Raw genomic sequence first — 25764 nt, 5'->3', positions numbered from 1 at the left:
TCTTTTAATACACGTTCCCTCCCAGTATTCCTCTGTATACGTGTATCTATCTTCCTGCCCATCTCCTCCCTCCCTCGATCTTGCTTCTCCCCTCTCTATCTATATCTCTCTTTTATTCCATCTCTCTCTCTCTTGCTTCTCCCGCCTTTCTCTCTTTCCCTTTTTTCTTTCTCTCTCCATTCAGATCTAAACAAGTATCTCTCCCCCTCCCTCTCCCTTGATTCTCGCCCCTCCCATCTCATTCTCTCTCTCTCCCTCTTCCAGCTTCCCCTCCCCTCTCCTTCTCTCTCTCTCCCCCTCTTGCTTCCCCTTCGCCGTCTCTCTCCCTCTCTTTCCCTTTAAAGGTAAAGACCAGTATTGGAAACGCCCCAATTTCAAAAAATGAAATGGAAGCTCTCATTACCAATCATGTGAAAGAATATGTTTTGATTAATACATGATGATAAAAAAATCGCCAGGAAACCGCCTACTAATTCATATATTTGGTAAATTTGTTTCTCTCATGGTCTGTGAGAGATATAGGGTAGTCCCATATACATCTTTCTGTGTATAGTGCTTGTAAATTTACGAAGAATGGGCCAAATTTCTTATCATTTTGATGATTCCAGAACCTTGCAGATGCTAGATGCTAGATGATCAACCTTTTATGATCGATTCCACAATGTTTCTTTCACAATGCAATCGCATGACCATAACTGGTCTTTACCTTTAACATTACTATTTATTTCTGTCTTACATACTCACTCTAGAGATTGCATTATTTTCCCCATCTATAAGTGTATATTTACACATTATTTTTTGTATTTGTTATCACATTATAAATTGGTTGGTGGACAGTTCATTAATCTCCTCTCACCACCATTCTGGGGGATTTTTATTCCTGTATCCTGTATCTTTTGACATCATTCATTATCTGATTTTCTCAATTGCTATTTGTTATACACCTAAATACATGCTTGTTATGTTGCAGATCTTAAAGAGCTTCCATAAAAATCAAAACAATCACGAGATTAGTATAAAATATTATAGATTATGAAACCCTTCCAAATCCAGGACTTTTATTCAAACAATTATTTATGAATACACGTATCTAATTTCCACGGATTTCAAAATACTTTACCAAATCTGTACATAACTAGATCCATCCTATATACATTTGTATCATATGGCAAACAAATTCAATATTAATCTTTCATAACTTATAGACCCTGCTAAGTATTAGAATGTGAGAAATGTAGAAAAGTAAATAATGAAAAGAACATTTGTAAGTACTATTTCAGTGTTGTAAAGCTCAATCCTATATAATGCAAAGAGAAATTCAAAATAAAGTTTGCATTTTCAAGAACTGCTTTTGAGCCACATTGGATTGGCTAAGTGATTTTTGTGTTACACCTCAATACTTTAGAGATGTAGAGTATTTTCATATTTTTGCTTCTTAATTCACTAATCCATACATGATTATTGATTTTTCAATGTATTGAGTTTTGGAGACAAATCACTCTCAGCCTTTTTTCTGTCATTTCCATTGCTAGAAGCCTTATACATTTTAAATGAAAACATGAGGTCAACAACAAAATTTATCCTATTCAAGATTTGTATTCAAATACACAGAATGACTTTAGGACATGGGTTACAGTATAGAGTTGAATACAATCACATATCCACTATTAAGGTATTACAGACTCTTTTCTGGATCTCTTTTATTAAAATGACAGGTTAAAGGATATTAGTGTACAGAGTGCATCTCAAAAAAGTACAACCTTTGAAAATATCCTCCAAATTTTAATTTTGTGATATCTGCATAATTTTTCTCAAAAGTATGACATTATTATGGGTGAGGGTCCACTTAATTCAATAGCACTACACATATTGACAGTATTTACACTTGAGTGAGAACTGGCTTGGTTTGCGTGGAAATCCTGCCATCTTGAATTAGACAGAAGTGCATAATTATCAGCCATCGATTGCAGTTGTTCTTTTAACTATAAATAATTGATTTGACCCATCAGTTGATCTCTGAACTTACATCTGCAGCCATGCTCCCTTTTCCCCTCCACACTCACAAACACATAAGCACATTACACGTTATTGTCTTTCCTGCACTGAATTTCTATTGTTGACTTCAGTATTTTAACAAAATGTAATGCAGTACAGAAGATATAGATACAATTTTCAAGAGAATTATTTATGAAATTATAATTTTGGAGGATATTTTCAAAGTAAGTAGTCCTACTTTTTTTATACGCACTGTATATGTTATTAATTGTTTATAAGCACGTAATCTATTTGTTTTATGAAGTATTTTATTCAAAATCAATGGTTATGCCTCAGGATACTTTGATCCAACAAGAAATCAAAGTCAACGATGTGGTAAAGGAAAAAACAATCATGATTCTATTCTCACTGCTTGTTGAATAAGTCAATAATAAAAATATTTTAAAGGTGACAATTAAAAAAAATCAACTTATGACAGAAATGGCTGAAATCTTCCAAGTTAAGTTTTATAAGGCAAGAATTACTAAGACATGTAGATCTATTTTAATATGTCTGTTCATGATGTTGAATGTTCTTCCATATTCTATATCTCTATATCTTGGCTGTCATTAAAACTCCATCTCCTAGATGTCTCTAATTTGGAGGTCCTCCCAATTCAATCAGTCTACATCATATCTGATTAAATTTCTCCTTTATCCAGATCCTATAATAGTCTCTAACTCAACCTCTTCTCTTCTCTTCAGATCCCATGAAACCTTTGAAGCAGTACCAATAACATTGTCATCCTACATTCAATTTTAATCTATGAAATGCCAACTAGGCTGTTTTCAACTGTCTTCTGTCAGCTTCACTCAGTTTATCACATGTGATGTCTGTGTTCAGTGAAGATAATTCTACTTGAATTTATATAAAAATACCTCTTGGACAACATCACATCATCAACATGCGAGTATACCTCATGTCAAATCAACCATTGCATTCAGTTGAACTCCTCATTTAAAGGGGGTGTAGCATGGCGAGACTATGTGTCTTTCCCGTGGCCTGACTTAGGGCCAATCAGGTATAATGCGACTACGGACGACACGACCGCAGTATTCACGTGCGTGCAACATACGCGAAACTGAAGCATGAGGAGAACTTTGGTCTGTTTCGCAACGCAAGCGCGTGCTGACCGTTAATCAAGTTCATTTGTTTACGTGCAGTTGTCCAAAAGAAGTCGTAGATGGCGTTAACAAGTATTTGCCATGCTACACCCCCTTTAAGATGCAGTTAGCACAACACTGGAATGAAGAGTCCAAGAACAAACTCATGATGATCTCTTGTCCATGGACCTTTAGAAGAATCCATACTTGGCATTTTGACTCTTTCTGGTCGCGCGATTGTCAGCCCACTGATTCTTTAGCTCCAGTTCTCTCTCCTTGGCCTGAATAATAAAAGACATTTTAAGAAATGAGATGTCAATATAATAGTCAAATTCATAATTATAATACACGGCTTTCCAACAAATTTCATTTATGGTCTGTTAAGTCTAGTTATGAAGCTAAATCAATGAGTTATCTCGGTCCTAAACAGTGGAATATGATTCCCCAAGTAATAACAAAATCACAATTCATATCTTCCTTTAGAAAACAATATAAAATCTTACTACTAAATAATTATTAATCGACACAGTTGTTGATTTTTTTTCTTTCTAATTTTATATCTGAACCCTCTTTCATTGTTATCTTGTTCAGTTTTTTTCCTTTCTTTTTCCCCTTTATATATTGTTTTTCTTCTCTCTACTTTACTTTCTCTTGTCTTATAGATAGTTGAAGTGTTTGTACTTTGCTTATTTTACTTAATTTATTGTTGTGTGCTTATAATATGTTATATTTCTTTTTGTATTGTTTTTCATTCTTTAATGGGCGATCCAACTTCACAGGTTTGTGCAACCTTCGTGGAAAGCCCCGCATATAACCTTTGTAAACATAGTTAAAATGTACTGTTACTTTGTATATTTTGATTTTTATATTGCGAAATAAAATTGAATTGAATTGAATTGAATTGAAAGCATGCTGAGGAACCACATGCCATTTTACCTGATGAAAAATGAGATCGATTAATTTGTCTGAAGAATTTTTCGCAAAAAAAAAAAAATATTGCTTATGAATATTATGTTTCTTTAATCAATACAGCACCCTTGCATTTTGATGATTTGACTCAAAGTTGATGAATAAGAAATCTATTCAAGAGAAACCTCATTGTTAGCTCAGATAAAACAAAAAGGTGAATGTTAGCTATACAGTCTTTAAAAAAAAAAGTTTACATTTAATGTAACAATGAAAAATGTAATCGCAGCTAGCCCCAGCATATTGCAGACAGAGAGATTTACAACAATGCATTTTTTTTGCAATATCCTTGACAAATGGAAGAATATTATTTAAAAAAACACAATCTTCATTATCAAACATACTGATAGGAATAACTCCTTTCACGCAAAGGTTACTAGTAACTTGTTAACTGAATTTATCTGACATAATTCATGCTATACCTCTCAGGATTGTCAACATTTGCAATGTCAACCTACAAAACATTTAATTCATGTCTTCTTGTGAAAGGTTGCCAGTAACAGCAGAAATTACTGATTATAACTTTTAGCCAAAAGGACCTGCTATTACTTATCTGACAATTACATTTCATCAAAAAGACTTACCTGGCGAGCTAGGTATGTGATCTGATGTTTCCTCTTCTGTTGGGAGGTAGGCAGTTGCTCCTTTTTCTAGAATGTAAAATGAGAGAAGAAATTACAATGTGTGTTGTTAATCTTCTCAAGAACCAGGGAGATGTGACAGCCTGGCACCTTTCTGGCAGAATTGTTAAAACAAGCAGGTGAGAAGCCATTTTTAATAAATCATTGAAGTATTTTGTGACTCTTGATTTCATATTACTCTCCACTGTCTCTGTCATTATGATAACATAAATGGAAATGGTGATAGTAGATCAGGGGTATTAAGTACTTAGTTATTTTCCAAAGTTTGCTTTCTTTTCCCAATTGGAAACATACTGGAAACTTTCCAGGATATTCCATCACTTTGGAAAAATTAAAAGGAGGTTTTGCACTTTGTATCTAGTGAAAATGTGCTTATAAATGTAATATATTATATTATTACTAAGTTTCTTCATACATGAGTATCTTCATAAACTATCTGCTTAACATTTATATCAAAGTAATGTGACTCCATGATGAATGGCTCGGATCGTTAAAATTCAACATTATCAAATTTCCTTTGTCATTTACTGATTCAAAACTGACAAAATAAAAGCAACATGTTTTTTTTAAAACAAATGTCTTCAACAGAAGAAATAATAACAAAGAATTTATTTCTGAAATTGTAAGTTTTTGTTTGAGAAGAAACAACTATATTTAATACATACCAATTTTACTCTGGACTCTTTCTCTTCTGTCATAGATTTAACCATATTCTGTAGACTAGCTGTAGGTCCTATCTGATCATCAGCATTGATGTCGATGAATTGGATTTCTTCTCTCCCGCGATTATTCTTACCGACCATTTTGGCAAACTGTAATATTGGAATAGATAAATAATATTATCAGCATTACTTTCACTGGGCATTAACTAATACAAGAGACAAAAAATAGCATTTTTGTTTTAAACTATGTGATAAACGAAACCAAAGTAACATATTGTTGGGCTCGACACTCTAGGTGCCTGGGACACATGGATGCCAAATATCTAGGTCCGGAAGGCTCGTAATACCCCAATTTTAATTTCCATACTCACATGATCAAAACAATTCTGAATAAATTTGATTTCCCAATTTCACATCTTAATCTCACTGCTACACCATCTCTTCCAAAATAAGCTAATCAGACATTTATAGGGCTTTAGAAAGATCAAGTTGGTCTTCATAAATATACTGATAAACAAAAACCTGAAGATATAAGAATTGACGAACCCCTTCATCTTGGAGGACTGACTGACTTGAGCCCTGAGCGCTGGTTCCGCTCTCTCCATACCCTGTATCACCACCCTCTTGATAGGGTTGATTGTAGTACTGCATAGCCTCTTGACTATCCAATCCTGTTTGGTTATATGATCCATATGGCATGCTTCCATCATTAGGTTGTGCATAGTTTGATCCTTGATGAGATTGTACATTGTATTGAGGATTGGACAGTGCATGAGGGTTGTACCTCGGTACAGAGAATCCTACATTGTTTGACTGTGATGGGTTAAAAACAAGTGGCTGATCCTGTTCAGTGGGTATCACCGGTTCCACGACCCCCGGATCTGCCGCACAAGTGATCCTACTTGTTCCAATATCAGATTCAGTGATAGATGCATCGATCCTTGGTTTGCTAAATGCAAGGGGTTTACTTTGCACACCTGTTGCAGATTCTTCTGTAGTTCTTTCCTTTACATGATCACTTTCTCCCATCGAGAAGAAATTGACTCCACCACCACCATCATCCTCTTCGTCGTCTTCATCGCTATTGTAACCCATCACCAAGGGATTACCACTTGTAGGTTTACTCTTAATGACAGTACTTGCACTAGGATGGGTCGGCTTTACAGGTTGCACTGGAGCCAGAGGATTCCCTGGAGGCTTTCCTGGAGGCTTGGCAGGAGCTGCAGCAGGTTTCTTGGTCAGCGTGTAGGGGATGAGGGGACGTTGTGCTTCCCTTCTACTTGCTATTCTGGGTTTGGGCAGCATTGCAAACAGCCCAACTCCCTAATACAAGGTCAATACAGAACAAAACAGGTTAAATAGGAATAATCAAACTTCTAATGACAGATATAAATGGCAGTTGTGAAGCAATTCTACATTGTGTCATCATGACTAGGCGTTGTGGCGTGTGCCTGTAATCCAGCTAAAAGTGGAAGTTACAAACTGATTCAGCTGAGGACGCAGGTTCGACACTGAGTCACGTCTTTCGGATGGTGACGTTTAAAAGTCAGTTCCCAGACGTAAATAATCAGATCTGATTGATACACGTCTGTAAAAACCCAATACACACACACACACAATAAAACATTGTAAATTGCAACAAGAAAAAGTTGTATTTTTTTAAATTGCAATAATGTTTGATCCTGGGTATCATCTTCCAGATGGTGATATTGATAGACAATCTCCAGACAAGATCTAATTAATACACATCTGTTAAAAGCTAAAAGCAATTTTAATATACACACCAAACAAAAATGTGTATTTCTATGCAGGAGTTGTGGTGCATTTTCAAAAGGGCAAGGGCAAATTGAAAAATGGGCAAAATAATTACTTCTTTATAAAGAGAATTTGAGGTGTTTGAAAACCTCGAAACATATGGTGATATTGATATTGATCCATCTCTTACGTATGTTAGCCATCGGAAAAAATTGCAGTATTGATGGTATATATTTTCACCTCAAATTAAATATTTTGTCATACATTAACTGGATACATTAAAAATCATGTAAAGCAAAGATAGTATTAATGACTATTACCTTGGTACTTTTAGGTCTTTTTGTTTCTGGTTCATCATCATCAGAATTGGGCTGCAAAGTTGACAGGTAGAAATCATTTTAACTGATATTAAATTACATTCTTTTGGACCCCCAAAATGTAACATAATCAGATTTCTTTAATAAACACTTTTCTGGTACAAACCTAGAATTTGAAAGTAAACTTCAGTCAGATGCGAAACTGTATTTTAAAGACCGTCAATACTACTGGGCCAGAAGGGATTAGATCACACAGCAAGGTCACTGACAGGTGGCTATCTTATTAACTCAGCTCTCAACTAACATAAGAAAAAAAGGATCATGGGGGACCAACAGGCACCGATTGGGAAGTTTTCTATATAGAGGGAGCAAGTAGCTACAAGTAGGACAGTGGGGCTTTAAGAACGTTGGATTGCAAGATCATCGGAAAGTTGTATAAAACAATTTAGACTGTATTAACACCTTTTTAACAATTTACAAAAACTTTTCAAATCTCCAAATGTATATTTCCTACCTTAGCTAAATGCTTGAAGGACACAGCAGATCTATACAAGCAACTATACACAGCTTTTCAAAATATGATGTAATTAGCGTTGTTGAATTATATTTAATTATGTTAAATTATTTTCGTTCAATGTACTTACCTTGTTAGGCGCCTTGAGCATCTCTTGGGGTGGATATGTGCGCATTATAAATGTTGTTATTATTATTATTTTCATTAAAAGGAATTACATGTTTTAACTAAATAAGCAGTAATGAATATTCTTCAGACATTTCCACAAGCTGAAGACATTTCAAAGACAAAAGAAAGATGTGCTGAACTTATGATCAAATACAGATCCTAGAATAAGACATAAGACATGATATATCATCTGATCCAGATTTTAAGGCATTTTCAATACTCCAAAAACAATTTTAGTAGAGAATGAATCTTAACCGTTACTGATTTCAAAACCTGTACAATCACCATTTCAAACGTGTAGCTGATTTTTGAACCTGTACAATAAAAATTCAAGCATGTAGCTGATTTTCAAAGCTGTACAATAAAAATGTAAACCTGTCACTGATACATGTACATACATGTTTAAACCCCTTGTGGACCACTTTGCATACATGTACACTACTTACGTCAGGCAGAGCAGGCAGGCTTATTTTCACGGGTTGCTTCTTTTTTGGAGGTGGTAGATTCAGCAGACCCTTAGAGACTGTGCTGTTATTGGTGGATGAACTTGTTGCCACTGGGGCAGGTTTATGTCTAGCTCCAGAAGTTGGTTCTGAAGATATCAATAATTGATGTCAAATACACTCAGCAAAAAAGAAAATAGACACTCATTATTGTTCAGAAGTTTCATATAAACTGTAAATGACATATAAAGAAATATATATATCAAATTAAATAAAAATAGTACTCTACACGTACCAACATCAATCATAATCAAGTATTGAATGTTTGCAAGAGCACATTCATTTAACTGTTTTGACGGTTTGATTACCAAAATTGTGAAAATAGAGCAAGTAGCCAATCCAATGAAAATGAAAGTGTGCATCTGCAAGACATTCTTGTTCAACATTGAAAACAAAGAATTAGAAACAATGAGGATTGACATTTGGGTGTCAACTCCTCAGGACTGCATGTTATATGACAACCATTGTCAAATCTTGCCATTTTTGTCATGTAGCTTGTAAAGATTATAATCACTTAATGAATTTTCAAACCATATAAGTGAACAAATATTTACCAGCTGATTTTTCGGTTGTACTTGCAGTCTTCTTCGGTGGTGGGAGACTTGAAAACAGACTATTTTTACGAGAACCCTCTGCCCCTCTCACATCCGATCCAATGCTGGGTTTAGTATTCATGACTTCCTCCATGGCAGGTGTGCCGACGCCCTTTGGCTTCGGTAGAGCTGCAAACAAAGATGACTTCTTTTGAATCGAAGATGATGGTGTGGGGACGACTTTCGGCTTTGGTAGAGCTGCAAACAAAGATGACTTCTTTGTATCTTGGGTCTTGAGATCCATCTCCTTAGGCTTCGCTGCAACTGGAGGACAGTCTTCTCCATCACTGCTGTCGCTTTCATCACTACTTCCATAATTGACTAGACAAGACATTTTGGAGTTTGATGGGAGAACCTGTGACCAACGTGAAAAGTGAAAAATAAAAAAAAAGACAGATAATTTACTTACGATGCCACTAGAGGTCTATCAATGATATGATTGACTACATTATCTGTTGAAAGTCAGAAGGGCATTAATTAACTCTGTGTCAAAATTAATGAGTAACAGTAATGGAAAATGGCATATAAAAATACCTAATATTGAAATTTTCTTTGAAATTGGGTGCAATATCATTGACAAAATATTGGAAAGTTGAAATATTAACCTGCATAAAACGGTCTGGAAATCTTCATTTCAGGAGAAGATGTCATCAAAATTGTCAGTAAAAGGTGATAGATCTATTGTCTGATTATAATGATATTTTGCCTTGCAAATTAGTAGCTTACCTTTGATTGATCACTTTTTTTGTTGATAAATCACTTGTAAACTCTCATGCACAAATTAAGGACTCACTGTTTATATGACTTGTTCTTCATTCGAGTTGCAGCCCATTCCGATCCGACACCAAATTTTGAGATTGCAAATTTGCAATAAATAATACTAGATCTAGATTAACTTAGATCTATCACCAGAAGAAATCTTCTGTTCTGGCGATGAATTTTCTAGTTGCAGTTGCACCCATATGTAGTGTAAAACATTTTGCTTCCATATAATAATAGTAATAATTTCACATTCCTATTATGTTTTAAAATATGCGCAAACTTTGGACATCCAATCATTGTGATCATATGATTCATATTGATATTAATTATTAGCTCGAATCTAACAACATAATTTTCAGTATGTGGGTCAATATTAATATTATTAAAATCTGTATACAATAAATGAAAGCGAAACGAGGTCAGATTGATCTAAAATACAAACATAGTAAACTTAAATACGTGAATTTAATCTAAATCAACGTTCTCCAATATTTTGTATAGATGAATGTTAAAAACTTACCATTAAAGTATGTTGAAGGAAAAAAATGTGGAGTTCAGTCTTGATGCATTCGCCAAACGGTGTTGCGTGACGTCATACGGTTTCGTAGTCTTCTTTTTTGTTGTTGTAAGATGTTGTAAAATATATCTTTGCACATAGGCCTATGAACCTTTTAGCTGTATTTCTTCCTGATCCCCAGGTGAGTCCGTTTAAGAAATAAAACAAACCTTCCAAACCTTTCAAACAAGGGCGGCGGAGCGACTTCATAAGTTGGGGGGGGGGGGCGCATGCAACAACAAAAAAGGGCATTTTCTAGGAGAAAAAATGAAACGGCACCTTCAAAGGGAAACCTCAAAGTGAAAATATGCATTTTTTAGACATTGGTTAATACCTCCCGGCCCCCCCCCCCCCACTCAGTGTTATTTAGGGTACACATATGCGTGTTCCAACCGACCCCCCCCCCCCCTTTTCAGCAAAAGTCCGGTGTGTAAAGTCAATACGGCTCGACCTTTTTCTTTTGTATACGAGCCTTTTTCCGCACCCCCCCCCCCCTTTTCAGCAAAAGTCCGGTGTGTAAAGTCAATACGGCTCGACCTTTTTCTTTTGTTACGAAAAGGACATTTTGGCAACACGCATGCGGTCATTTTGAAACCTGAGTGGGGGGGCCGGGTAATACCCCTACATTGTGATTACATTATCAGGGATGATTTCAATATCTGTTTCTCTCTTTTACATGGTCCAAGATACAGCTTATAATCATGATAATTTGCGGTGTGACGGTCTGAATATTCATTTGCGAGCGAGCAAATTTTAAAGATTTGTGAGGTTGCAGTGCGAGAAATTGCATCTCATAAAGAGGAAGAAATAATCCTGATGGGGTTTTTAAGCACAATCTTATCATGAAAGAATGTAAAAAAAAATCTTTAATAAGAAACAAAATTATATCACGTTTAAATGTTGTTAGAGCACTTCTTGTACCTGAAAAAGGCAACCACCTGAGATGAATGAGGGCATTTGTGAGAATGGAAAGGGGCACTTATTACCAAGGAAAATGGGCACTTGTCGAACTTGGTAAGGGAAACCTATTAGATTTTAATAAAGTCATTTATCAGAGATGTGAGAAGGGGAAGGGAATTTTATTAAAAAGAAAAGGGTCATTTATCAGAAGGAAAAAAATAATGCACTTATTAGAAAGAAAAAGGGGCACTTATCGGAGTTGAAAAGGGGTACTCATCAAATAGGGGGCAGTTATTACAAAGGAAAAGGGCACTTGTTAAAAAAAAGTGCACCTCTCAGATTTGTATATGGGCAATTTTCATCGGTGAAGGTGGCACTTATAATAATGTAGAACGGGCACTTATTAGAAATAAAGAGGGGCACTTATCTGAAGTAAAAGGGGCTCTTTTCCTATGTAAAAAATGCACTTTAGGGGTACTTCAAATAGTGTGTTGGGGCACTGTTTAAAAATGAAATACACTCAAATTGATTTTTCCTAAATATAAATGATTCAAGTTGGATTTTAGTTGCTAATCCAGGAACGGCCCATTTGCAAACGGACCCGGATATACCAGAAGCACTTGAAGAAGTGAAGTTTGTGAAACAAAAAGACGATCCAATGGCCCCTGCGTACCTACCATGCGATATTTTCTCGATTATACCTTTTTTTAAAGCCCGAAAAGAATAGAGGCTGTAGGGTGACATCAGATATAGGTGGCACAGATCGATCCCTTCAGTTGTTGTCCTTTAGTTACAGCCTCTGGACGTACCCAATATGATTTGCTTGAAACCTTATAAAGATTTGTAATATTGATATTTTGCACGAAATTATTGAAGCTTAAGAAAAATGGGGGCCGACTCAAAATTGTTTCAAAAGAGATTGAGATAACGTGCCCGGGGCAGAGAGATCGAGTGGGGATGTGGGATGCAGGAGCCAAGGAGGGATGGAGGAGGGAGGAGGAGGGAGGAGGAGGGAGGAGGAGGGAGGAGGAGGGAGGAGGAGGGAGGAGGAGGAGGGAGGAGGAGGAGGGATCGAGGTAGGAAAAGAGGGAGGGAGGGAGGAAGGAAGGGGAGGGATTAGGAGGAAGATAGGGACAGGCACGTAGCCATGGGGGGGGGGGGGGACGGGGCACGCGCCCCCAATTTTTTTTCTCCAAGATCGACCGGTTGAACTTTTTAAGACCTTTTTTTTTTTTACCTCGATCGATTACATGTATATGCCCCCCAAAAATCAAACTCTGGCTACGTACCTGGATAGGGATAGTGTCGGAGGGAGTACTATATGAGTGGTCGAGGCGGGTGGGGCCGGAGGGAGTATATACGGAGTCTAGTCTGCTAGGTCAGACAGTATAGGCTGACTAAATCTTAAACTAGCACTAGGCTCGAGAAAAATATTACATATATAAAGAGTTAAAGACCCTGCGCAATATATAATAGGAAACTTATGAAAAGGAATGTTGTTCACAAAAGGGGACCGTGCATATAATACTAGCTGTCTTCTTGGGGGAAATGAAAGAAAGAAATAAAAGATTGCGCGCTGCGGGCGCTCTACGACAAAGTGCATGCAAGATCGTGGCGCTGTGATAATCAACGGAGATGAAGAAACCGTGGGGTAGTGTGTAAGACAGAGGTACGCAAGTTCCCGAAAAGGCCTTCAAAATGGAAAAAAAGAAGCAATCTCATCTGTTTATAGCTACAAAATTAGATCCCCGAGATGATCTTGAAGAGGTATGGTTTTATTGAGCCTCTAGTTCGTTGTCGATATTGAAAAATGTGATATTAAAGTGTGTCTGTCATGTATTTTGCGATTCAATAAGCTACATGATATATGTACACGGGTGGCTGTTTTGGGGATGTATGTTGTGTGTGTGTCTACGTCTGTGTGTACGTGTTGACAGTGTAGTGTCCATGGTCTTGTGTGTGTATTGTGAGTGCATAAATCATTTGCAAACTAGACTGGCTTCCAGACTGAAAGATTTCTGTGTCAATGATTTCATTTGTTTTTCTTCATATGATATTCTCTAAATTACTTGCTTTTGAATACTAAAAGTAAAACAGCAAACTGTTAAGTCACATCTCTCTGTCCTGGATTTTAGAAAGACATTTGAGTTTTTTTCATTTTGATTTGCTCATATTAATTGGCAGATTTGAAAGAGACAGAGAGAAGAATTAAGAAATAAGTTGAATGACAGTCATTACATTAGCCCATATTGATGAAGGTATACATTGTCAGCCTGCCAAATACTGAAACAAGACTCTGTAGGAGTCTGAGAAAATGAGAATATTTAATCTGTTGAATGTAAAAAAATAGATAATTCATTTGATTGATAACCTGGGAATTGGAAAACTCACAATGTTTTGCATTGAACTCTATGCACATTTTTGGGGGCTCTTATGCCCCGTGTATTTTTTCCCCCCCGGAAACTCAAATCCAGGTAATGTTATTCTCATGCTTTGATTTTGAGCTTGGTACGTGTGATAGTTACTAGACCCTAATACTATTTTTAGTAGTTTGGGATTTTTTTAAGTCGGAGAGGAAACAAACAGTATAATTGTGTAAAATAGTGTAGATGAATTAAAGCTAAATGCTTCATCATAATTCATGAAAAAAAAAATTTAATTTATATTTACCTATAAGACCGATACCTGAGTAATAACGCCCCCTCCCCCTGACAAAATACCTAGATGTACCACCAAATCAAGATAATCCCTGGCATTCCCCCATATTACATCAGGCTCAGAGTTATTAAATTGAGGTTAGACATGTGGGGAGGGGAGGTGGTATAGTTGTCTTGGGATAGTCATCAATGGGTATAGTTATACCCCAAGGATGTTCGGTTTGCCTAATGGCCTTAGTGGGTCATTCTTTTTAATTTGTAATATATTCATTAATAGGCCTAAACTTAATTTTCTTCAGCCCTAAAATTTGTGAGCTCCAGTTCTGTGAAGAAGAAAAAAATATTTAGGGGGCCCCCATATCCAATTTTGTGGTTAGTTTGGGAAAGAAGTAGTGCCGCTAGGAGAAAGTGGCCACTCGTAGTCGTGCAGCAATTGTTTCGGGGGCGATTTTGGAACAATTTCCTTTTTTAAAGTCGCCCCCACAATCACATTTTTTGCCTGTTTCAAGGGCTCTTTTTCGTATATCCTGGGCACTTTCGCCTACACTATCTGTAGGATAGGTGCAACACAGCTTTATACAATTGCAAAAGGTATCAAATTATTTAACAAGCATAACAAGCAGAGACATTATAGAGAGCAAGCAAACAAGAAGAATATTATCAGTTATGAGTCTTATGACACTGATTTGCAAGATTGTAATAACAATCCATCACTGAATTGTGACTCATTTTGTATTTTTTTTTTTTCTTCAGAGAATGGAACGAGGCCATGATGTCATATCAAAGGCAACAGCGGGACTCTCTCAAAAGGAAACTCATGATGCTCTAACAGCTATGGTAATTCAATGAAATACAATTAACTCTGCAGAAGTCAAAACTATTGGGACTGCAAAAAAAAATGGTTTGACTTATGCAAAACTTGATCTAGCAAATGTAAATATATGTTTTGCATAGGTTGGTCAAAAAATGATTATTAGACTTAGGAAAGTTTAACTTGTGTGACTTTGATGTGTAATCAGCTAGCTGTATTTGGCTTTTACACATTTCCATCATTCATGATAATCGAATGCTGATTAAATCTTTTGTGGTTGGTCACTTACTAGAAATAGCACAACATATCTTATCACAAATTATATGACTGTACATATTAAGTTATTCACATAGTTCAGCATTAAATCACAAGTAGTGTGACAGTTTGAATGTGTAAATTGATATTGAAGTCTTTTAAATGATACGAAAAGTCTGTGGAAGAAGAATGTTGTATCGTTTCTTCCCCCCATTCTAGATAATTGGAAGCGTCTGATCCTTATATTAACAGTAATAAATGTATCCAAGTAATTTTTGAATTTCCCTACTTTTTTTTCTTTCTTGAATGAACAGGTAAGCAAAGGAACTCAACAACATGAAGAAGTAACTTTGGGTCTGATGTTCACCATTCTTACTCAAACATCAGCAGCTCAGAAAGTAAGTAAAAGAATTGTCCTGACTATTGTGTCAATTACACAAATTGTTTTCATGGCGTTTATTGATAAGGGTAGATGCTGGAATAATTTTAAGTTTGGTATGATAAGTTTTATTTATCTCAGCCGGTTATTACAACTTCTTCCGTTGCATTGTTCAAAATCATAATAATTGATACTGACTGGTACATGGAAATTAATGGACATATCTCCATTACTGTCAGGTGTACAGAGACTTGCAGTTGATCACAAGAGATGGCATAGCTATTGTGTGGTGTAGGCTGAATCAGTTTTGATAACTCTTTTTTATCTCAGACAGTTTTTTGCAACTACTTCTGTTGCATTGTCCAAAAAGCATAATATTTGATTTTGACTGACTGAATTAATGGACACATTGTGGAAGTGTCATAGCCGAGTGGTTTAAGCACTGGACTTGAAATTCAGATGATCGTGGTTCAATCCCTGACACGGCACTAATGTCCTTTGGTAAGGCATTAACCTGGATTTGCCACTCGATACCCATGAGAGAAATGGAGACTTGGTAGGATGATGAAAGCATTTGTGTGATTAATTGCCTATGCCCTCATGGTGACCATATGGTAGGAATACTCCCCAGACAGTGGAGATCCAATGACAGGGGTAATAATATCTGTAACGGGCTTAGAGACAGTATTCCGTATTATGCGCTCTATAAATCTAGATTATTATTATTATTACCTCAATTACTTTCAGGTGTACAGAGACTTGCAGTTGCTCACAAGAGACGGCATGGCTATCGTGTGGAACAGACTGAATCAGATCATTGCTGAAAGATACACAAAGCTGCTTGAAAATGTCAGAACACAGGTGAGTTGCCTATACAGTGAAACCTGTCTGTAAAGACCACCCAAGGGAGACGAGAACATTGGTCTTCATAGGCAGGTAGTCTTTATGTACAGGTTCCTACAGTACATGTTGCAATGAGAACCCATTTTCAAGGGAAACAAAAAGCGTGGTCTTTTGTAGACAAGTGGTTTTTCTATACAGGTGGTCGCTAAAAAGGGTTTGACTGTATTTTGTCAAGGAGTTCCTCTGTTTTCTTCACATTATTCAGGTAAATTCTGTTCAAGAGGTTGGGAAAATTGAGGTTAATACATTGCATTCTGGTCACAGGAAACATTTATCAGCAGTAGTTATTTTTGTATTCAATGGATTATTTCCTTGACAATGACAGCAGTTTGTGGATTATGGGTCAATCCTTTTTTTTAAAGAAACAATTCACAATAATTACTTATGTGCTCAACTTTAAACTTTTTTCCAGTTAGGTGATAGAGTGCAAGATTAGATCTGTTGTATCTCTTTTTTTTTGTTAATGAAAGAAATTTATAGAAAATTTAAAGCCCTGGATATGATTTTTCAAGAAGAAGATTATATGTGATCACAACAATGAGATTGAATGTAAATTCATGAATTTTCAATTTTCAACACTACAGGTTGTGTGGTTAGCTCGTGAGCTGGTTAAAGGTTCTGTTGCGAATGCAGACCAGGTTATTTTATCATTGATAAAGCAAATAACAGGTAAGAACTCCCTTTTATTAGCACTTCTTTAGTATTGCTCATTAATCTTGAATCTCAATCAAATAGCTCATACACTCTTTGATGCATCACAAGAAAAATCTAATTCTGCTAAGAATTTTCTTGAGACCGTTTAACTTAAAAATGAATAATCATTGAAGAAAATTGTTAAGATCTTATCTTTGTGCAGACCTTTATTGTAATGATTAATAAATGTTGAGCTGTGTTGTGCATTTTGTTGAGTTATATTGTGCATAATACAAAATAATGGGGTTCCCCAAGGTAGAATCTTGGGACCCTTCCTATTTAACATGTATGTGAACAACCGGTCTATCAACCTAACACGAAAAGGTTCATTGATATACATTTTCCCCAAAATGTTGTATTCATTTAAACAGGAGGAGATGTATCCCCAAAGAACATGTGGCTAGCTGAGTCCATGCTGGATATTTTTACAGAAAATAGGTAAGTTTTCATGTTACCAGAATCTATGTCAAATAGATTGCTTCAAGTAGAGTGAACCTCTACACAAGACAATTGTTCCTGAATGAAACATGCCAGGTAGAAGGCAAGGTAACTTGAGTGTGTAAGGTAATGTCAGCTATGTTGTTTTCAATACTTCTAGGAAAAGACAGGCCAAAGAAGAATTAGTGATGTGATATCCCTCTACTATCCAAAGATTAACAACTAATGTACTGTACTCTTGATATATATTGTTGTCATTCTCTGTGACCAGATGCCAGTGCAGGGTCTGAATATTCAGAATAAGATGTGTTTCAGAGACACTCACTAGCTTACTCAAATTAAAGTTAGAAAATTGCATTTATGTTTTTCACTGGTAAGACGTTTGCATAATTTATAATGTGGCACATTTCTGTGAGTAATGCATTTGAAACATTTTACAGGAATCTCCTCTTTTCTGCAGATAGTTGATGCTATCTGAAGCGTTTATGTTGGGTGATAGAGATGATGTGCATTTAACATATTGCCATATACCTGATACATGATGCAGAAGTTCAAAGTTTGATGTGGATTTTGGCTTGTAATGCCAAGTGTGAATTCAACTTTGAATATATATCCACCAAATGAGGGCTTTGCATTAGTGCTGTAAGTCAGACGCTACGTTCGCGTTCGGTTCGGTTCGGCAGAGTTCGGCAATTTTTCACCTGAACTTGGCTCGGTTCGGTAATATAATAGCAAGCAGCGTTATAGCCACGGCGGTCGGCACTGGGCGGGCCGGCTGGCCTGCTGGGCCCGACCAGCACGGAGGACTTCTGCACACTGCTTCCGACCAGCAAGAATTTCACATTAAAAAACTGCTCTAAACGTAATTATTTGTGAAGAAAAATACTACTTACATTCATATTTCCGCCTTGAATCGTGTTTTATTTTCAATTTTAAAAGAATCATGTTTTCAATTTGTCAATAAATGATATTTTTTAAAGATTTTCCGAGACGGTTATTGTCTAATGTTAGAGTCATGAAAGCTGCCATCTTGAATAGATACTCAAGCTCGTCAATAACTGTTTTTTATAAGTTTTTATTTTCAATAGGAAAAATATTAAATCTCTATTTTTCCTGAATAAATAAATACCATACTATAATATATATTTATTTCATTATTTATATTGTAAAATTTGTTTGATATTGTTACAATTAAAATATTAATTTTTTGTTGAATGGGTTTGAGCTGAACTTGTTTTGATCACGCACATGTATTTCTTGTTTATGGCTTGCGATCGCGACATAGCGTGGTCAGGATTTTGGATTTAAATGGCGCCAGTGAAGTCGCGCCCACCACTGGATAGCCATAAATCACAAAGGCGGAAAATGGGAAAAAAGTAAATTTAAAATGAGCAATCATGACATGAAAACTAGGTACAAAATGACAAGTTTATTAGCTTGCAAGAACATTTACATTTTTCTGCCAAACATCCGAACCAGGCCTTTGCGTTTGGTTCTGTTCAAAAGTGCCATGTTCGGCGAACTTCCGTTCGGCTACAGCACTACTTTGCATCCCTACCATAGTGTGGATGTTTAGTCAACTAAAGTAAAGTAATGTTTTTACCCCCACCCCCCCCCCCCCCCCCCCCCCCCCTCTTTAGGTGAGATATTCATTTACGTGGTTAGATGATTATTTTTTTCTTTCAAATATTTGTTTTGCAGGGCATGGTTAGACAAGCACCCCACCCTCTTGGCAATGGTTGTCTACACATACCTGAGGATCATTGAGGATCACAGCGGTACGACCTGGACACACCTCAGAGATAGGGAGGTGGAGTTCTGTGTACAGCTTATTAGGACAAGGGTGAGTACTCATACTATGCTTTTACAATTGTTATGCTCTGCCCACCAAAGGTGATGGCTGAAGCATTATGTTTTCGGGTTGTCCGCCCTTATTTGTCCTTATTTCAACCATATTTTTTCTCCATATTTTCTGTCCTCAACTTAAAGGGATTGTCATTGGGTATCTTTGCCAACGATTCCTGGATTTAGCTCATGCTGCAATCATAATTATAAACATTTAGGTCAGAAATGAATCCCATGACTTATACAAACCAGTCACATGTTTGATTATCAAGATATTTATGATTGGAATTTGAACCGTTTTCCCTACGGTTTTTATAACATTACAGTCTGTTAGGGGAAATGAGTATGGTAAAACCAGTCACTCAAATATTTTTTCCTTTTTTTTGAAGCACTTCATGATCCTACAATAATTTTCTGACCAGAATAATGTCCACTCTTTGGTCAGTGGTAAGTCCACATTGTTCTGTGTTACATGCTCTGCCCAGTTTTCACCAGGTTGAAAAGCAAAATCCATTTTAAATGCCTACTCTTCATCCAAACTGGACTTTGCATACATGTCTAGTGACTTTTATACACAACCCAATTGAATCTTCTTCTTTTTTTCCATCTTCTACTTCTTCTTTGGGAGGAAAACTCCCATAGCAACTACATACATATACTAAGTAACTTTATTGGTATCCACAAAGTCTTTACAAGTATGTTGCAGGTAACATCACTTTATTTTTTATATTTTTTTTCTGTCTTTGTGCAGTTCACTGAATGCTGTAAAATAGGAAGAGACCTAATCAGACTACTCCAGAATGTTGCAAGAATACCAGAGTTTGATAAACTCTGGAAAGATATGCTGTACAGGCCGCAGACACTCAATGCACAGTTCACTGGTTAGTTCTGAGGAGTGTTTGAATGTGTCAAGATTGTAGTATGTATTTGTTATTTCAGAGCTCTTTAATGCTCTTTTTAGCTCAGAAATGGTAATGGTAATATTCAAATAACCCTTGTCCTCTCTTGTTTGACAATGTTTACAATGTGATATTATTATTTGGGGGGTTAACCCTGACAAGCAAACTTGCTTTTGTTTTTCCTCTGCATACTGGTTTATCATCTTATTTTCCCCTTTGCCACTTGTTTTACTGGTTCCGTTACGAAGTAGCCGGAGGCATTATGTTTTCGGGTTGTCCGTCCGTCCGTACGTCTGTACGTACGTCCCGTTCTCGTGATCGCGTTATCTGAAGAACCGATTGATGGATTCCTGCCAAACTTAGGTCATGTATGTTACTTGCAGAGCCGATGAACTGATAAGATTTTGGGGTCACGAGTTCAAAGGTCAAGGGTCACAGCGCACATTATGTATGCAAAAACAGCTCATGATCGCGTTATCTCAAGAACCTATTGATGTATTCCTGCCAAACTTAGGTCATGTATGTTACTTGCAGAGCTGATGAACTGATTAGATTTTGGGGTCATTAGGTCAAGGTCAAAGGTCATGCAGCTCATTATGTATGCAAAAATAGCTTGTGATCGCATTATCATTAGAACAGATTGATGGATTCCTGCCAAACTTAGATCATTTATGTATCTTGCAGAGCCAATGAACTGAGTAGATTCTTGGTTCATAAGGTCAAAGGTCATGGGCTCATTATGTTTGCAAAAAAAGCTTGTTAACGCATTCTCATTAGAACTGACAGATGGATTACTATTTAACTCAGGACATCTTGCAGAGCCAATGAACTGAGTAGATTTTAGGGTCATGAGGTCAAAGATCAAAGGGTCATATATGTATATGAGAAATTGCTTGTAATCACGATATTCTGAGAACCTGTTAATGGATTACAATTGAACTTGAATTTGAAAAATTTCTTCTGTTTTGGTTTGTAAATTGCTCTATGACGGAGGCATCATTTCGACTGCGCGCAGTCGAAGTTCCATCTAGTTTTGTTAATGAAAGAAATTTATAGAAAATTTAAAGCCCTGGATATAATTTTTCAAGAAGAAGATTATATCATTATATCATCATTTTCGACTGCACGCAGTCGAAGTTCCATCTAGTTCTTATTATGTATGTATTCCTGTGTATTTTATAATGTGCATTATTTTGTATTTGCATGTAATGAAATAAATTGATTTTAATTTAACTTTACAGTAAAGGAAATTAATGAACCTGGACATACAAGAAACATACATATATATTTAACCTATGTAGATGTATCCTTGTTGTGCAACAGTACAATACCTATATTTTATATGATTCTAACATGGTACATAGACTTGAAATTGGATTTTGAAATTATTTCAGTATTCTATCTTCATATTTCACTTCTCCAACACATCAAATGAATGAGGAAGCAGTGTATGAAAGCTTCTTGATGCCCAAAACGATATCAGGTTGCAGCAAGATTAAAATCTCATATTTTGAAGCAATTTAACTTGATAGTACAGCATACAGCCTCTGAATGTAGTTGCATACATAACCTATGATATAAAAATATCCCATGTATGTCAATTTCGTTGGGATAATGTTTTTTTTTCTTCCAAATTGAATTCTTATTTCCAGGTATCATGCAGCTTTTGAACCAGAGGACACCCGCCAAGTTTCTCGTCTGCAGACTTACACCCGACATGGAAAAGAAAATCATATTTCTGACATCAAAGGTAAAAGTAGGAACAAAATCTAACATATTAAAGAAATATATTTTAGTGACTATTCATTGCCTTTTCTATGCTGAAACCTCAAATTTCAAAGTTCCTCATAAATTATTAAAGAAATATATTTTATTGACAATTCATTGCCTTTTCTATGCAGAAACCCTAAATTTCAAAGTTCCTCCTAAGTTAATATCTGTAAACTTAAGATTGAGAAATTGTATGGATGGTTCAAAATTGTAAAGTAAGCGGTTCTGTATGTGATTTTTGTCCCTCTTTTGTCAAATCAAAATCATGTTGTTTTCTTTCTGGTAGGTTCGGTTTGGAAATCAAAAGAGATATCAGGATTGGTTCCAAAAACAGGTTAGTCTATGTGTTATTCATTTTGTTTAAATTATTTTTGTGAATATTTATAATTTCTGTTGTATTTAAAAAAAAGATTGATAAAAATTAAAGTCAAAATATGTTGTTGTTGATTTTATAATAAAAAAGCTTTACTTTGATATTGTATACATTGCATTGTATTTGTGAAGAAATGAGATTTTGTGAAGAATATATAGATTACAAAGACAAGAAATTAAAATTGATTTCACCAGAAGGCATTGTTTAGTTGTGTACTTGGTAAAACCCCTCTCCCTCTCAACACGTGATTCATTTCATTTCATTTAGGATGGTCTGCTGTGTACAAATCAATTATTTATAGTGATAAAGAATACCAGAAATTTTACCAAATTGTGTGAAATGTTCCATTTTCGTAATGTAACCAAATTTAACGATATGCCTTTGTGAAGTGCCTCGACAGGAATGATTCCATTCACCTGTCAGTAATAATAGTATAACATAAGTCAGAATGCAAGTTGCATACAGTATGCGTTGTTAGGTGAGACAAGCCATAATGTTTGTCCTACCTTGCAACAACTAATGTATGCAATTCGCATTCTGACTAATGATATACTATAATTTATAACAGTTGAATGAAATAATTTGAAATCGAGGCACTTCACAAAGACTTACACATTAAATTTAATTACATGACGAAAATGGCCTATTGAGAGGTTGATGCATGGTAATACTTTAATATCATTGTTTAACAATGTTAAATCTGAGATGCACGGCCCTACATGTTATCAGTGTCTGTGATATGGTGTAATATTGAAGCCCTAAAAAAGTTGCGGTTCAAAAGTTACCAGATCCCTTTAATATACCTGTGTCTGAATTTCGTTCACCTTTAGTACCTGCTAACCCCGGAGAGCCAATCACTGCGCATCGATCTGATCCGCTACATCTGCTGCTGTATTCATCCGTCCAATGAGGTGCTGTGCTCTGATGTCATCCAGAGATGGGCTGTGATTGGCTGGCTTCTAACCACATGTACTGTGAGTGGACAATTATAATCAGAAGCTGATTTATATAGTATAATATTAGGGACAAGACTTGAAGCAAAAGTCTTTTTAAAAGTTGTATTTCAAATCTCAGTCCCATTCACAAGTCTGTGAGTCTGATTCTAAAAATACAGTGAACCTGTACATAAAAACCACCCAAGGGAAACAAGAAAGGTGGTCTTTATCAACAGGTTCCTTTAGTACATGTCTCAATGTGAAAACAATTTCAAGGGAAACAAAAAATGTTGTCTTTGTAGACAGGTGGTCACTGAAGCAGGTTTGACTGTATCCTCTAGTCCAATATTTATTTATTTGCCAAGAAAATTGTTTAGATCATAGACTCTTGAGTGTTTAACCATTTCGATCAAAGTAAAGTTAAATTAAAGCATTTGAGATAATATATTCGTGTTTTAGAGCAGATTTATGGGGTTTAAAATTGAAATAAGTGACAAGTTTTATGATTAGAGAAGATAAACTGATCATAAATTAGGATCAGATGAGTAGAGGTCAGGGTCTATTGATGATCTTATATTCCTCTCTTGTACCATAAAATGAAGAAATCTTAGCTTACTTTTGCTTTGTTTGATTCTAATCCAGTCCAACATAGCTGCATCCTGTGCCAAACTAGCTCTCTTCTACGACTGGTTGTTCTTCAGCTCCAGCAGGGGAAACATCATGGACATAGGTGAGTGATACAGATCCAGGGGGTGTTTCGCAAAGACTAAGATCAACTTTAAGTTGGACTTAACTATGGCAGGTCGTTCATGCCACTGTTTGCTCTCACCATTTTCTGGCATTGGTCTCTCAAGAGACGTATAAATCATGGTCACAAATCTACAGAATTTACATCTTTTTGAAAGTTCATTATTGAACAAAAAAATATTATCTAAAGATCAAAATGGTGAGAGCAAATAGTGGTATGAACGGCCAGCTATAGTTAAGTCCAACTTAATGTTGATCTTAGTCTTTGTGAAACACTCCCCAGACTTTATAAGATAGCAAAGTTAGTGCAAAGGTAGTCTAGCAGTAATATCCATGGTAAGTTCAGCTCTCTGTCTTCACCTACTAACTGACTCAGATGGATCCTTCTTACGTCTTACGTCACCATCTTTCAGATGGTGACGTAAGAGGTCGGTCCACTGACGTAAATAATAATATCTGATTGATACACGTCTGTATAAACCCAACTACACGCGCACCACTTTTAAAATAATAGCAAGCCTGTGTTCAAGAATACAGAGAAGCCTCTGATATATACTTTTTATGCCTCCGCCACCGAAGGTGGTGCCGGAGGCATCATGTTTTCGGGTTGTCCGTCCGTACGTCCGTACGTCCGTACGTCCGTCCGTCCGTCCGTACGTCCGTCCGTCCGTCCCGTTTGACCGTTATCACAATATCTCAAGAACCATTTAAGATTTAAACTTAAGACTCGGGAATAGTATTTATCACCATAGGAAGACGATCTGAATAGATTTTGGAGTACGTAGGTCAAAGGTCACAGGTCACAGAGGTCAACTTATGAAATTCCTTGTATTGAGTTTGTTAGCGCGATATCTCAAGAACCATTTGAGATTTAAACTTCAAACTTAAGGATAGTATGTATCACCATAGGAAGACGATCTGATTAGATTTTGGAGCATGTATGTCAAAGGTCAAGGGTCACAGAGGTCAACTTATGAAATTCCATACATTGAGATTGTTATCATGATATCTCAAGAACCACTGGAGATTTAAACTTCAAACTTAGTGATAGTGTGTATCACTATAGGAAAACAATCTGATTAGATTTTGGAGCACGTATGTCAAAGGTCAAGGGTCACAGAGGTCAACTTATGAAATTCCATACGTTGAGATTTTTATCATGATATCTCAAGAACCACTGGAGATTTAAACTTCAAACTTAGTGATAGTGTGTATCACCATAGGAAGACGATCTGATTAGATTTTGGAGCACATAGGTCAAAGGTCAAAGGCCACAGCGCACATCATGAATGCAAAAACAGCTTGTGATCGCGTTATCTCAAGAACCGATTGATGGATTCATGCCAAAATTAGGTCATGTTTGTTACTTGCAGAGCCAATGAACTGAGTAGATTCTTGGTTCATAAGGTCAAAGGTCAAAGGTCATGGGCCCATTATGTATGCAAAAATAGCTTGTGAACGCATTCTCATTAGAACTGACAGATGGATTACTATTTAACTCAGAACATCTTGCAGAGCCAATGAACTGAGTAGATTTTATGGTCATGAGGTCAAAGATCAAAGGGTCATATATGTATATGAGAAA

At 36.2% G+C, this 25764-nt stretch overlaps 2 protein-coding genes across 2 annotated transcripts in view; one reads left to right on the top strand and one right to left on the bottom strand.

The window, feature by feature from the left end:
- Positions 1 to 841: 841 nt before the first annotated feature.
- Positions 842 to 10643, bottom strand: LOC578002 (proline-rich protein PRCC). The gene is made up of 8 exons (XM_030976857.1): positions 10539 to 10643; positions 9218 to 9611; positions 8607 to 8752; positions 7482 to 7532; positions 5953 to 6729; positions 5410 to 5556; positions 4688 to 4753; positions 842 to 3418 (listed from the first exon to the last, which is right to left on the bottom strand). Exons 1-8 carry the CDS (start codon positions 10539 to 10541, stop codon positions 3329 to 3331), a joined length of 1674 nt encoding a protein of 557 aa, XP_030832717.1. The 5' UTR covers positions 10542 to 10643; the 3' UTR covers positions 842 to 3328.
- Positions 10644 to 13064: 2421 nt separating this feature from the next.
- The window catches only part of LOC581840 (integrator complex subunit 3), a 34662-nt gene continuing 21962 nt past the window's right edge, over positions 13065 to 25764 (top strand). Inside the window, exons 1-12 of the mRNA XM_030976630.1 lie at positions 13065 to 13241; positions 14885 to 14968; positions 15512 to 15595; positions 16324 to 16437; positions 17064 to 17148; positions 17544 to 17610; positions 19312 to 19453; positions 20207 to 20336; positions 22007 to 22104; positions 22411 to 22458; positions 23328 to 23471; positions 24075 to 24162. Coding sequence (XP_030832490.1) covers positions 13173 to 13241; positions 14885 to 14968; positions 15512 to 15595; positions 16324 to 16437; positions 17064 to 17148; positions 17544 to 17610; positions 19312 to 19453; positions 20207 to 20336; positions 22007 to 22104; positions 22411 to 22458; positions 23328 to 23471; positions 24075 to 24162 — 1153 coding nt within the window. The 5' untranslated portion in view covers positions 13065 to 13172. The remainder of the gene's footprint in view (positions 13242 to 14884; positions 14969 to 15511; positions 15596 to 16323; positions 16438 to 17063; positions 17149 to 17543; positions 17611 to 19311; positions 19454 to 20206; positions 20337 to 22006; positions 22105 to 22410; positions 22459 to 23327; positions 23472 to 24074; positions 24163 to 25764) is intronic.

Source organism: Strongylocentrotus purpuratus, unplaced genomic scaffold (assembly GCF_000002235.5).
Source record: "Strongylocentrotus purpuratus isolate Spur 01 unplaced genomic scaffold, Spur_5.0 spur5_scaffold_9, whole genome shotgun sequence".
Classification (NCBI taxonomy): domain Eukaryota; kingdom Metazoa; phylum Echinodermata; class Echinoidea; order Camarodonta; family Strongylocentrotidae; genus Strongylocentrotus; species Strongylocentrotus purpuratus.
This window is presented reverse-complemented; position numbering and strand designations above follow the sequence as displayed.